This window comes from Psittacula echo (genome assembly GCF_963264785.1).
Source record: "Psittacula echo genome assembly, chromosome: 2".
Taxonomy (NCBI): Eukaryota; Metazoa; Chordata; class Aves; order Psittaciformes; family Psittacidae; genus Psittacula; species Psittacula echo.
The window spans coordinates 39,601,849-39,616,548 of record NC_137737.1 but is presented as its reverse complement, the minus strand read 5'-3'; the positions used below and the strand labels follow the sequence as shown (position 1 = coordinate 39,616,548).

Here is a 14,700-nt window from a genome sequence, read left to right as displayed (position 1 = left end):
TGTAAATCATCTCAGATGCAACAACTTTTAAACTGATTATTGTTCCATGCAACAGATATTACCTTCTGATTTCATGCAGGTCTAGTAATAATATTATTTCCCTTCCTCACAATGTTTTCTCTGTAGTATTCATCCTGCTTGCCAGATTCTTCCGCCTCTTTAGTACAAATGGGTTAACACTTCCAGCACACTCCTTGCGTCAGTAGCTTTCTTTAAAAATGTTGAATGTATTACTTTTCCGGTACCTTCCTTTGAGATTTATTTTGTTGATGCAGGGGAGCAGTTGCTCAAAATACCTTCACTCTATGCACCTTGCGATATATTTACCATCTATGAACAAATTTTTGTAAAGCTAAAATGCCCAGAATTCTTTTTCCTGCAGTGGTTTGTATTGGGGTTTTGTGGGGGTATTTTGGGTTTGGGGTTTTTTGGAGACTGCTTTGCTGGGGTTTTTTGTTTGGTTGGTTGGTTTGGTTTGCTTTTGGGTTGTTGGTTTGTTGTTTGGTTTTGTTTTTTTTTTTTTTTTTTTGAAAGAGAGATAATGCTACTCAGATTTGAAGGATGGAAGAGAATCGTGGTCTCTTCTTATCAACCCCATTTATAAAATACAACTTTTTTTATTATTATTATTTCTTACATTTCTCCAACTGCATTCATCCTCGCTTTTCTCATTTCAGAAAGTAATTTGGAACAAAAGCTTATTTGTTCCCCCACAATGATTAATGGGTTACCATTAACTTCTGCAGAGAAGTGTACTTGCATGCTTCTTGCAAGTGCTGCTGAACACTGACACAAATAGTGCATTAGGATACAAATATGCTTGCACATATAAACATCAGTTGAAATTATATTTTATTGTTTAATTTCCATCTGTATGTAAGCTATACAAGATGTAAAGATTAAGAAAATAAAAGAAAGAATTATGAGCCCATTATTTAATGGGAGCAATGACCAAGTAATGAATAGTAAATGATAGAGTGAAGTCAACATTATCTTTTTGTTTCAGGTTTCACATAAAAGTTTAAAATTTATCAGAAAATTATAAGACAGCTAGTACGGTTAATATTTCGTGTTCTTAAGACAGCTAATATTGCCAAATGCAAACAGGCTGGAATAGAATAATGATATTACAAATATTTATAAGCCAGAAGTACTGAAATTGGAAGGGAATCAGGAAATTACTACATAAGTAATACCTTACTATCAACAACCCTGGGAACCTGAGAAGAATCTGTAGGATACTAGAGGAAAGGTAGACCAAAGGATATGTATTACAGTTAAGGGAAAAACACAGACCATGCAATTATAAACAACCTGCTGAACAACCTCTAAGACACTGGAACAGATTGCTAACAATAACCTTGAAAGCAGCTAGAGAATTAGAAAGTGAGAAACCTACATTAGCTGCTTCTGACGAATTATTTTTTTGCAATAATTGTAAACAGACTTAAAGTAGAAAGTACTTTATAAAGGCTTTCAACAATCTCATAGGACATTCTTTAAGCAGACTGAGGAGATTTGGTACAAACAGAATTACTGTAAAATGAGTGTACAAATACAAGTGCAACCTTGTTTAAAAGAGAAAACATTAATAAAAGACAAATATAACAGGGCTTTGCACAGATCTGTTCCAAGGCCTGACATAGTTATAGTGCTGAAGGTTTGGATAATGGAATGAAAAATAAAATTTGCAAAAATGTGGACAACACAAAACTGGGAGGAATTACAAGCACCCCAAAGGACACTGTCAGAAAATAAATTGATTTCAGTATACAAAAACAAGTTTCAAACCAATAACACAAATTTAAAAGATGCATGAATCACAGCTAGGAAACAAAAAAACAAATGATCAAATGCAGTAGCATTGAATGAAGAGTGACTTTACCAAACCAGCAATGAAACAGGAAAATCTGCAGGTTACCATGGACTGCAAGTCAACAACAGGTTACTGCTGGTGAAAAAAAAGTCCATTTTCCTTATCCTTTTTCACACCCAAGAGCAATTTAAATTTCTTGTCTTCCAACTGATGTCCTAATATCTGTGTTAGAAAATAGGTTCACTTAATCTTTGACCTCTCTGTTGAAAAGGTGAGGAAGGCTAGGGATACATTTGCAACAATTGAGTTGCTTGTCCTCTAAGAACAGGACTGAAACTGCATATTAAAAGTAATCCAGTCTCTGTGTCAGGCCTGTTGGTGGTTGGACATAGCAACAGTTATTTGGAGATAAGCAGTTCTGACCAATAAAAATAATAAAGGGGTTACAGAGAATGCATGGTACTGGACCGTATAACTGAGAGGTTATTTTGAATGGCAGCCTCCAGAAGAGCAGCTCTGTTGTCTTCCAGGGTCAGAAGGGTTTTGGTTTTGAAGCTAGCAGCATACGCTTATGTTTCTGAACGTTTTTCTTGCAAATTTTGCAGTGTGAGTAATTCATATCAGCTTTAAATAAGTCTATGTGCAATAAATACACTCCAGACTGAAGAAAAAATTCAATAACTAAAACAAAGGGCTAAAAGAAGGTGTGGAAATACAGCTGACTGAACTGATGTAATAACTGCCAAAAATGTTCTTCTAATGCATACATAAGTATCTGTTTATCAATTAATTCAATTTGGGCTCCCAATTCTATAGGAACTCAAATGCTGGTCTTCTCATGGTTTTGGCTCACATATTTAGCTCTATTTTCAGGGAAAGAACACTCTTAAGTCAGGTCCATTGATGCTACTTAGGTAAACCATTGAGATCAGTATTCCTATTCTGTCTCAAGGCTGCCATGGGTGCCATACCTGAGAATTTATTGGCAAGTACTATGGCACAAATCTCCATGCAATCTGACCAGAGCACTGATTATGTTAAAATCCCATGATAGAATAATGGGTCATAGAAAAATACAACTATTCCCTTTCATAAATGAAAAAAAATCAAGAGCCTGAAGTTGTTTCTATGTAGGAAAGAAATAAGGTATTTCCATTACAGAATCACAGAATCCCAAGGGTTGGAAGGGACCTCAAAAGATCATCTAGTGCAACCCCCCTGCAAGAGCAGGGTAACCTAGAGTACATCACACAGGAACTTGTTCAGCCGGGCCTTGAATATCTCCAACGTAGGAGACTCCACAACCCCCCTGGGCAACCTGTTCCAGTGCTCTGTCACTCTCACAGTAAAGAAGTTTTTCCTGATGTTCACATGGAACCTCCTATGCTCCAGTTTACACCCATTACCTCTTGTCCTATCACTGGACATCACTGAAAAAAAACTAGCTCCACCATCCTGACACTCACCCTTTACATATTTGTAAACATTGATGAGGTCACTCCTCAGTCTCCTCTTCTCCAAGCTAGAGAGACCCAGCTCCCTCAGCCTTTCCTCATAAGGGAGATGTTCCACTCCCTTAATCATCTTTGTGGCTTTGCGCTGAACTCTTTCAAGCGATTCCCTGTCCTTCTTGAACTGAGGGGCCCAGAACTGGACACAATATTCCAGATGCGGCCTTACCAAGGCAGAGTCAAGAGGGAGGAGAACCCCTCTTGACCTACTAACCACACCCTTTCTAATGCACCCTAGGATGCCATTGGCCTTCTTGGCCACAAGGGTACAGTGCTGGCTCATGGTCATCCTCCTATCCACCAGGACCCCCAGGTCCCTTTCCCCTTCACTACTTTCCAGCAGGTCAACCCCCAGCCTGTACTGGTACATGGGGTTGTTCCTCCCCAGATGCAAGACTCTACACTTGCCCTTGTTGAATTTCATCAAGTTTCTCCCCGCCCAACTCTCCAGCCTGTCCAGATCTCGCTGAATGGCAACAAAGCCTTCTGGTGTGTCAGCCACTCCTCCCAGTTTAGCATCATCAGCGAACACTCAGTTCCCTCATCCAGGTCGTTGATGAAAATATTAAACAGCACTGGTCCCAGCACCGACCCCTCAGGGACTCCACTAGTCAGAGACCTCCAGCTAGATTCTGCCCCATTGACCACAACTCTCTGCCTTCTTCCTTTCAACCAGTTCTTGATCCACCTCACTACCTGATCATCAAGCCCACACTTCCTTAGCTTATCTATGAGAATGCTTTGGGAGACAGTATCAAATGCCTTACTGAAATCAAGAAAAACCACATCTTCCGCTCTACCTTCATCCATCCACCTAGTTACTTCCTCATAGAAGGCTATAAGGTTGGTCAAACATGACTTCCCCTTGGTAAAACCATGTTGGCTACTCTTAATGACCCCCTCATCCTTGATATGTCTAGAGATGGTGTCAAGAATAAGTTGTTCCATCACCTTTCTAGGGATGGAGGTAAGGCTGACCGGTCTATAATTACCCAGGTCCTCCTTCTTGCCCTTCTTATAGACTGGTGTGACATTTGCCATCTTCCAATCCTCAGGCACCTCTCCTGTTTCCCACGACTTGCCAAAGATGATGGAGAGTGGCCTAGCAATGACCTCCGCCAGCTCCCTCAGCACCCGTGAGTGTATTCCATCCGGACCCATTGATTTATGGATGTCCAGGTTGCTTAACTGATCCCTAACCCAATCCTCATCTACCAAAGCAAACTCCTCCTTTATCCTGACTCCTTCTGGGGCTATAGGAATCTAGGGCCCCTGGGGACAGTCTCCAGGAGTAAAGACAGAGGCAAAGGTGGCATTCAGCATCTCTGCCTTCTTTATATCCTTTCTCTCCAGGGCACCAACCTCGTTCAGCAGTGGGCCTGTATTGCCTCTTGTGTTAGTTTTATCCGCTATGTATTTGAAGAAGCTCTTTCTATTGTCCTTAACCCGACTTGCAAGATTAAGTTCCAAGGAGGCCTTAGCTGTCCTAATTGCCTCCCTACATCCTCTAACAACTGTCCTATATTTCTCCCAAGTGACCAGCCCCTCCTTCCATAATCCATAGATTCTCTTTTTCCACATGAGTTTGCCCAGCAGTTCCTTGTTTAACCATGCTGGTCTCCTGGCTCCCTTACTTGATTTTTTACCCATTGGGACGCTCTGATCCTGAGCTTGGAAGAAGTGGTCCTTGAATGCTGACCAACTATCTTGAGCCCCTTTACCACCTAGTACCCTTTCCCATGAGACTTCCCTTAGCAATTGATTGAAGAGGCCAAAGTTGGCCCTTCGGAAATCCAGAATTGTGGCCTTGCTAAGTGTTTTATTCCTCCCACACAGGATCCTAAACTCCACCACCTCATGGTCACTGCAACCAAGGCTGCCATTGACCATCACCACTTCAACCAGACCCTCCTTGTTGGTGAGTACTAGATCCAGCAGCGCTCCTCTCCTAGTTGGTTTGACCACCATTTGCATTAAGAAGTTATCATCAATGCACTGGAGGAACCTCCTAGACTGTGAATGATTGGCTATGTGAGTCTTCCAGCAAATAAAAATCAAGAGCCTGAAGTTGTTTCTATGTAGGAAAGAAATTAGGCATTTCCATTACCTGTTCCCATATTTAAACCCATGGTAGTATTACACTTCAGGCTTGTTTGCATCTTATCTTTGTGAATGGAGTGGATCAGTCTTTTTAAATACCTATATTGCTGGGTGATAATAATTCAACTTCAGCATCAATATATGAGATCCATTAACTTAATGAGACTGGCTGTATTGTTCTTCCTTTCATTAAGTAGTGGTACAATAACATCCATACTAACAATACTTTCAAAAGGGAACATTCTAACAGCAGAAAGTCTCCACAGGGCAAGGGAGGTAAGAAAGATGGAAAAGGTGAATTTCTGCTCAACTGACATTTGTGTTTCAGTTTGACATGGCCATTTTATCTACTAATAGGCAGAAAAATAGAAAAATTATTGCTCTAAAACTTGAGTAAAGAAAATCTGGTGGCTAAACAAGAACTTTCCAGACACTCTGAACCAGCAACTTTCCTTTTTGATTTGTCTCCATAGGGAAAAGCACTTATTTTCCCATTTCCAGAATGGAAAGAGGGCTAGAAAAGCTTACTATAGATTTTTTTTTTTTACCCTTTGAAATCCCCAAATTATTTAATTCTGTAATAGCTGGGGTTTGTCCTTGAAGTATTATTGCAGAACACTCACTCAGCAAATTAGTTAATAGCTGAGATGGCAAATACCCAGGTTTTATAATTGCATAGATGAATGGAATGATATCAAGTTACTGTTTTGGACCAACTTAACTCATGGGGCAGGCACAAGCTAGAAGGTATATTTCCTTGTATTTTGGCTGGTAACACCTGGGCTGCTGTATCTTTATTCTTTGAAAATGCATGCATGATTCTTCTTACCTGATTAGTAAACAGTACTGCCTTGAGAACACTGTTATCTGCCATGGAGTAATGAAACTGAAAATGGCAATTCTTGCTGAAGCAGTGACACATGGAACTATTAAGATAAACACTTTTGTATAATGTCTCGCCATTAGCTTCCAACCACTCAGAATGTCCTGAAAAATATTTAACAGACAAACAAACAAACAAAAAAAAGGACAGGTTTTTTTTGGGGTAGTGGTTTTTGTTTTGGGGGTTTTGTTGTTGTTTGGTTTTTTTTTTTTTTTTTGGGGGGGGTGGTGGTTTGGTGTTTTTTTTTTTTTTTTTTTTTTTTTTTTTTTTTTTTTTAGAAATCTTCCACCCGCATGCACCCTCCCCTTAGTCTGTGAAAATAAGGACTGAGCTCTTGCAATTGAACCATGGGCCCATCCTGATAATGATGGAATCTGATTATCATGCTGACAATGTGACTTTGATCGTAATAGGAAACACAAACATAACAAGATAGATATGTATCTTCCACTCACAGACAGCCCCAGCAACCAAGAATTGCATCAGTTGGTAGTATCATGAAATTGTTACTTTGCACATTAAAACCGTAAGGAGTCCACATTCGGCTCAGCCTCCTTACATTTACAACCATTCAATACCTGATCACAAATATATTTAAAAACCATGCTTTCTTCCTTCTTGCACTATGGTTCCCAGAAAGTAGGCTTGAAAGTACATTTTTTACAGTAATATTTCTGTAGACTCTTCAATAAAAAAAAAAAAAAAAGAAAAATAAATGGCAAGAGTAAGTATTTTGCTTTATTGCTACAGGAGGCAGTAGCATCTCCACCATGTAATCAAGGTCTTTACTTCTCAGCCAGAATTTCCTCAACAAAATGTTGAGAACATATTGTCTTTCTATCTGAAGCAGAAAAACAATTTGTGCTCTTCTTGACCTACTGCCCCTTATAAAAGCATCCCTACAGAGATCTGAAAGAATGCTCCATCCTTTCAAGAGTGTCTCTAATTTGTCAGAAATAAAAAGGCTAAATAGTTTTTACCAAATATATCATGTTTTTCTCCCCACCCCTGAGTCACTGAATATTTTGCTGCCTTCTAAAGCAGCTATTAAATTAATAAAACAAGGACTGGTTAAAGGTCTTAAGTGTGCTGTTTCTGCATTCATGTCTCTAAATGCAACTTCCCTAATGCAGATGTTGTCTTGGGTTCAGCAGTAGAAGTTATTTTTCTCCTTAGTGGCTAGTGCAGTGCTGTGTTTTTGACTTTCAGCCTGGGAGCAGTGCTAATAAAACCAATGTTTTTAGTTGTTGCTCAGTAATGTTTACTCTGACCAAGGACTTTGTGAGTCTCATGCTCTGCCAGGGAGGAGGGGAAGCCAGGAGGAAGCAGAGACAGGACACCTGACCCAAACTAGCCAAAGAGGTATTCCATACTACAGCACATCATGCCCAGTATATAAAATGGGGGCAGTTACCCAGAAGAGCTAGATCACACTGCTCCGGTCAGGCTAGGTATTGGTTGGTGGGTGGGGAGCAGTTGTATTCTCTTCCCTTGTTATCTCACTTATTATTATTAGTGGTAGCAGCAGTGATTTGTGTTATACCTTAGTTACTGGACTGTTCTTATCTCAATCCATGGGAGTTACATTCTTTCGATTCTCCTCCCCATCCCTCTGGGAACGAAGGGAGGAAGAAGGGTGGGTGGGTAAGTGAGCAAACCCCTGCATGATTCTGTGTTGCAAGCTGGGCTTAAACCACAACGGATGTTACAGTTTATTTCAAAGCTTAAGGGAGAAAGTGTCATTTCACAAAGAAAACATTATTATAAGGGACCACATTCTTCTTTTATTGTCAGTTTAATCTTTGATTATGCAAGGTTTTACAGCGAAATATGTGGTTGCAATTTCATTGGAATTAGGTTTATACTTTCATGCCACAGTTGCTAACATGGATATAAAGAAACATTATAGACTTAAGCTAGCATTCTGTTTGACAAAGATCAACAAGGCATCTACCCTTCTATGACTACTGCCTTGTGCAGAAGAGAAATGTGCATCAACATTAAAATTTACACTGCAGGTTCTTTGTCTAGTTTCAGAATCCTTTGTTGCCATTATAAAACTGACCATTTTTATTTTGAGAGCCTAACAGTAATTAAACTGAGAGAGGGAAAAGAACGTTTAGTTCCTGAATTTTTAAAAACAGGGCAAAAAGGAGTCAACATGGCTTTTAGACAAGAGAGCAAATGAATAGCACTAGATAAACAAAATTTCTATGAAACATCCAGCATGACGGTGTGTCCACAAGGGATACTGACAGTACTTCAAGGAATATGTTTTCTGCAAGTGTTAGGAATGCTTCTGAAAAAGTTAGAATCTTCATTGCTAAGAGTAGGCCTCAAACTCCTGTCCTAAAAATACTGGGAGGCTTATTATTGTTTTTTCCCCCCTCATGTCTATGGCCTGTAAAAGTAGAATCATGTCAATTTAACTGGACAGGTAATAAACTATGCTAAAGTACTTATTTCCCCTCTTCCAGAGGATTTCTTAAAATTTCTAAATGTTAACTGTATTAGGAATGTTTTTACAAAACTTTGTAGCTCTTCTCTAAGGTCTGAATTTCCCTCAGTCCAGTACAATTCATAGCATATTACTGTGTTTATGCTCTGATCTTTTTTATGTCCTTTTCTCTTGAATTTTCACTACTTCCTGTTTCTGAAGTGCCAAACTTCTGCACCTTTTTAGGAGTAGAACACAAATCCCAGAAAAAAAAATAAATTCCTGGCTGTCACAAAGCCTGTAAGTATTTTTCTGATTGGCTTCATCCTAATAATTTTCTGACTCACATATTTTGACACTTTCTGCTTTAATCCATGGTTTTTTTATTTCACAAACTACACAACTTTGAATTTATGCTACTAGTTTTAGAGTAACAATTGAGGCGTCAGTTAAAAGTGAGCCATAGAGTGGGACCTTTCCTTCTCTGGCAAAGTCTTTTCCCCAGCAGAGAACTGTTCAGTCTCTGAACTAATCCTCTACAACTTTCGCACTCAACCATTCTGAAGAAACAAGAGGTCAAATCTGAACTGCCACTATTTTTACTCTTCAAAGGTGAATTTTCATGAACTCAGAAGTCATGGATGAAATCTTGGTAGGAGAAGACAGAAGGGAGGAGGGAAAAAGAGTAATGTAATAGAATCACATAATCAATGATTTGGCTGGGCTTTCACGTTAAAAGAGGGATTTTTATCATTAGTTATCTGAAATGTTGGGTTTAAAAGCATGGCACTTCCTTTGATTTATTTTTGTGTCTCATAACCTTTCTTTTTATTATGCAGAGCTTTGGTTTCATTAGTTTCTCATTAAAGAAGCGTTACCCCGGATCTAAGAAACTAGATTAAGCCAATTTAAGAATGAACTATGGAAATTATACAGCATGCTGGAAACATCAATAAAGAAAAGAGCAACACCAACAAAATATTTTCTGAACAGTATTGCAGAGGAATATAAAACCTCTGTAAAAACTTTTGACGCTAGAGAAATTAGGAAGAAAAGTTACAGAGGAAGTGCCTGTAATACAACACTGGAGAAAAGCAATAAAAGAACAAATATCGCCAAGAACAGAAAGTATTTATTAAATTTAAGAATAACAGGAAAAGAGGATTATGCAAAGCCTATAAGCAATCCTTATAAATATAGTTGTCTAGACCTCAGCTATATAATTTAGTTTCTTACTTCTTTTCTATTTATAGTAATGAAAGCCTTGATCAAAATCAGAAACTAAACCTTAGTCAAGCTCTATTTGCATTGCAAGTTTGAGCCTCCAAGCATGGCATTTATTTACTAGTCTATATGTTCTCTGCTGTAAGTAAATGTTAACATGCAAAAATTCATCTTAAGGGATGTGTATGCTCAATCACTTTTCCTGTTATTCCATTATAATTTGGCTTATTAGAGTATGTTGAAATGTATACTAAAATGTATTTTAAAAGTCTTTCTAAAATGAAAACAATATCTAAGCATTCATTCTCCTGCTATCAATGACACGTACTCCACTTCTGTGGGCTCAAAGTTCAGGCAGTAATCGCCTTGCTGTCAATTCTTCAACACTGCATCACAAATTATCCTATTACAACTAGTGCTACTTAACCCCTTCAAAGGCAGTCTCAGTAGACAAGCCAAACACTTAGCTGGCAAGGAGATTCCATTTCACATTACAACACTTAGGTTTTTGAAAGCTTAATGGATATCAAAGTCTCTTATGAACCTATACACAAGCACTACACAATGATTTCAAAAACAAAAACTGCTCTTTACTTCTGAAAGTCATAACTGGACTAATTTTATTGTTTTTAAGAGTATTAAACTATTTTGTATATCAAATGTTTCTCCTCATCTTTCCAAATTAAAATTTTAAAGTGAAATTTCTGTCTGGATGCTCAAACATTCTACTACTACACAAGTAAAACTGCTAAGTGCCAAAGTCAAAATTTAGATGGATTTTATTTAATTTCGTTAAATTGTTGCATAGTTCTCATACAAAGAACTAACTGGAGAATAAATCAAGTACTAGTTGGGATTTATATGGGGATTCTTAGATTAAAATCTTTCATGTTTTACCATCACATGTGTTCCCAGTGCCCTTACTGTGGTCAAAGCAAAACCTAATTTAAATACAAAATACATACAATTGCTTTTCATGGTCTTGTTCTGTTTCTATATTGGGTCAACATCTTGTTCAAAAAAGCACCATATTCTTCACTACAGCTAGTAATTGTGCATTAACTTTAATTTCTCACCTTCAGTGTTGTTGCTCCAATCCTTCGGGAAGGAACAGGAGGCAATCTTGTGCCCGGCTTGCAGTTGTGCCCACACAGCAGACTCAGCCAGCTGATCTGAATGCCACTCACATATGCCAAGCTTAAAACTGGAAGTCTGCAGTGCTAAAAGACAATCACTTCTTAAGAGCTCATTATTTATGAGACTACTTCCTACTACAAACATATGAGTATTAAACTAATTGACAACATTTCTGTCTCTAGTTACTTCAAAACCATTACTGAGTGCTGTCTAGTACTTCAGGTTGCCATCATTAATGATATTATTTTTAAAAAATAATCATTCCTTAAAGAAGAATGCTTCTTTCAGAGCAGTAGAGTGTTATTTATGTCAGCCAGTCTATGCAACCTTCATGAAATCACTTCCATGGAGATAGTTGCCAGGAAACATAAAAATTACATGTCATAACAAAAAATACCTGTTTACTTTTCTAGATGATAGCTACAGAAAAATCACTTCTGAGAGGTTAAACTCAGCACCATCTACATAATATTTGCAACAGAATGCTTTTTCTAGAACCAAAATGTTTCTGAATACATCACCAGATATTTTCAAGAACTTTTTTTAGGGCAAATCATACCTGTCTAATCTAATGACCTATAATGGAATCACTGCATCAGTGGACAACAGAAAAGATATGGATGTCAACTAATTGAACTTCTAGAAGGTCTCTGATGCAGTCTCCCTCAACATTTTTACTTTTAATTAGAGAGATGGATTTGATGTATGGACTGTGAGATGGATAAGGAATTGGATGGATGTTCATCCAATGGTTTAAACTGTTACAATCAGTTGCTGAACATCTATTTGGAAACCAGTAATAACTGGTATTTCTCAAGGGTCCATATGGGGACCCTTGCGAAACACTATTAAATATCTTCATTATACATAGTGGAACTCAGTGTACCCTCAGGAAGTTTGCAGATTACACCAAGCTGAGTGGTGCAGTTGATAGGCTAGAGGGAAGGGATGGCATCCAGAGGGACCTTGACAGACTTAACTGCTGGGCCCATATAAACCTCATGAAGTTCAACAATGTCAAGTTCAAAATCTTGTACCTGGGTCAGGGAAACACCACTATCAGTGCAGACTGAGGTATTAACTGATCGATAACAGCCCTTCAGAGGACTTGGGGAAGGTGGGTTGAAAAATTGGATGTGTCAGTAAGTTGCACTTGAAGCTCAAAAAGCCAATCACATTCTTGGCTGCATCAAAAGAAGTATAGCCAGGAAGTCAACAGGTTCTTCACCTCTACCCTGCTCTCTTAACACCCCACTTGACATACTACATCCAGCTCTGGGTAACATAAGAAAAGATGTTGACCTATTAGAGAGCATCAGAGGAGAGCCACAAAAACTAGAGGGCTGAGGCACCGCCCCCTGAAGAAAAGCTGAGAGAGTTGGGGTTGTTCAGCCTGGAGAAGCCTCCTGGGAGATGTTGTGGCTTTTCAATACTTAAAGGGGGCCTGTAAGAAAGATAGAGAGACCTTTTTATCAAGGTCTATAGTGACAGGACAAGAGGCAATGGTTTTAAATTGAAAGAAGATATATTTAGATTGCATATGAAGATTTTTCAATGAGAGGGTGGTGAGACACTGGCACAGGTTGACCAGACAAGTTCTGGATACCCCATCCCTGGAAATGTTCAAGCCCATTGCTCTATGATAATGGAAATGCCATTTCCTAATATTATTGCAGGGAAAAGGCAATATTCTTGTTAAAAAAAACCTTAAATATCATTGAGGGTATCTCAGAGAAAATATGGAGATTCCTAATAGTACAGATAAAAATTTTGTATCAATATACACAAACATTACTGCTCACTGCATCTCAGAGTTACTGTTATTCACATAACTAACATCTCAGTGAAATGTGCTGTCCAGCTGATGCTACTAACTTCTCTTTTCTTCCTTTCCCCAGTGTTGCATGAACACGTGCACTTTTTTCAAACTGTGTGTATTAAGTGAGAAGAGCTTGAGAAAATCTTATTTCCCATGGAAAATTAGAAATTCTAAAATGGTCCAGAAAAGGACAGATTTTGTCAGCATCTGAAAATACTTACCAATACACTCAGAAGGAATCAAGCTCTTTTAATACTTTTTAATTATTGAAACAAAACATTTTGGTTCTTTCTGGGTTTCTTAATATAGTTGTAAATATTTCTGATGTTGTTTGTTTGTTTTGTCAATACCTCAGTCTCTTGGGACAAAATTCCCATTTTGCAGCTCTTAATTCTGCAGCATGTCAGACAACAGTAAGATCAGTAGTTTGGTTCTGCATCTGTGATATTAAAGGCCACATCTTTGCATAATTACAATTGACTACAGAATTATGTTTGAGATTTTTTTTCAGTTGAAATACATACTGGATTTTTGGCAAAATTTATACGTTGCAAATAATAAATATATAATCACCCCAATTTAAAAAAATAAATAAAAAAAGCAACTTTGCAGAGAAGGCATACCATTTTTCATTACAAGTGACTTAAGGAGGACAAAAACCTCATTCTCTCTGCTAGCATTCCACTTTCATGACTTGGGGATCTCTGCTTTCACCCTTATGGCAAGATCAGAACAACAATTAGTGAGGTTCTTGATGTAGATAATTAATCAGGAGTCAAGACGGAGTTCTGCAGAGCAATCAGACACTTGAATAAGACTATCAAAGCTTTTGAATAGGTCTACTAAAGGTACCATTAAAGGATATTTTCTGTTGCATATAGTTTAGAGCATAACTTTAATATTTTCTTTTTGACAGCTATAGTATTCTTATTTAATAAAAAGCTGTGGTGGTTTTGAACAATAAATGAAACAATTTGACAGCTGTTGGGAAAATTAAAAACTGCAGCGTATCTTAAATTGCTATACTGAAGATAGGGTTTTAATTTGTTGAGTAGCTTTTTAATAGATAAATTTTACTGTCTAGCAAAACTGGACAGGACACTGAAGGCTGGCAGTTTGAGAGACAAGGAAGGGATAGATGGGAAAAAATAACTTAAAACTTAACAAAATCACAGTTATATTTAGCCATCACAGTTTGTATCAAGAAACTCCTGAAAGCAAAAACACTTAAGCTGTTTTACTCATGACTCTAAAAGCAGTCATATTAATTAATACAAATGCACAGGTCATTTCTTACATGCATTTACACTGGATAAATGAAGGGCACATTAAAAACGCAAATTTTAACTGCAAATTCCATGCAATTAAAGTGGTCTGCAATTAAAGTGGTCTTCATTTAAAGTCTTCTTATACATACATCCCATAAGAACTAGACAAAAAACTTTCAAAGCGAAACAACCATTAGTCTGACCTTTTGTTTTAATTATTGGAAAAAAAAAAAAAAAAAAATCAGTGAAACTCCTTTCCAGGCATAAAATGAAGATCCTTTGACCCTTCTTTTGGCTGCTGTGAGCAATTTAGATGCCCCCTAATGAAGCTGACTTTTCCCTATAGGGAGGCACAGAATAAGAACTGGTTCTTATTAGAATATACCTGAGGTACTAAACAATCATAGAACAGTTTGGGTTGGAAGCAACCAGCCCCGAGGCTGGGGGATCCAAAACTTCTCAGGGCAACCTGTTGCAGTGCCTCCCCACCCTCACAATAAAGAAC

General features: G+C 38.0%; 1 protein-coding gene across 1 annotated transcript in view; it reads right to left on the bottom strand.

Moving 5' to 3' along the window:
- Positions 1 to 14,700, bottom strand: part of MALRD1 (MAM and LDL receptor class A domain containing 1) — a gene marked incomplete at both ends in the record, with an annotated part of 263,139 nt that overhangs the window by 225,649 nt on the left and 22,790 nt on the right. The window contains 2 exons of the mRNA XM_080609618.1: positions 6,257 to 6,414; positions 11,048 to 11,191. Of these exons, the coding sequence (XP_080465744.1) occupies positions 6,257 to 6,414; positions 11,048 to 11,191 (302 nt within the window). The remainder of the gene's footprint in view (positions 1 to 6,256; positions 6,415 to 11,047; positions 11,192 to 14,700) is intronic.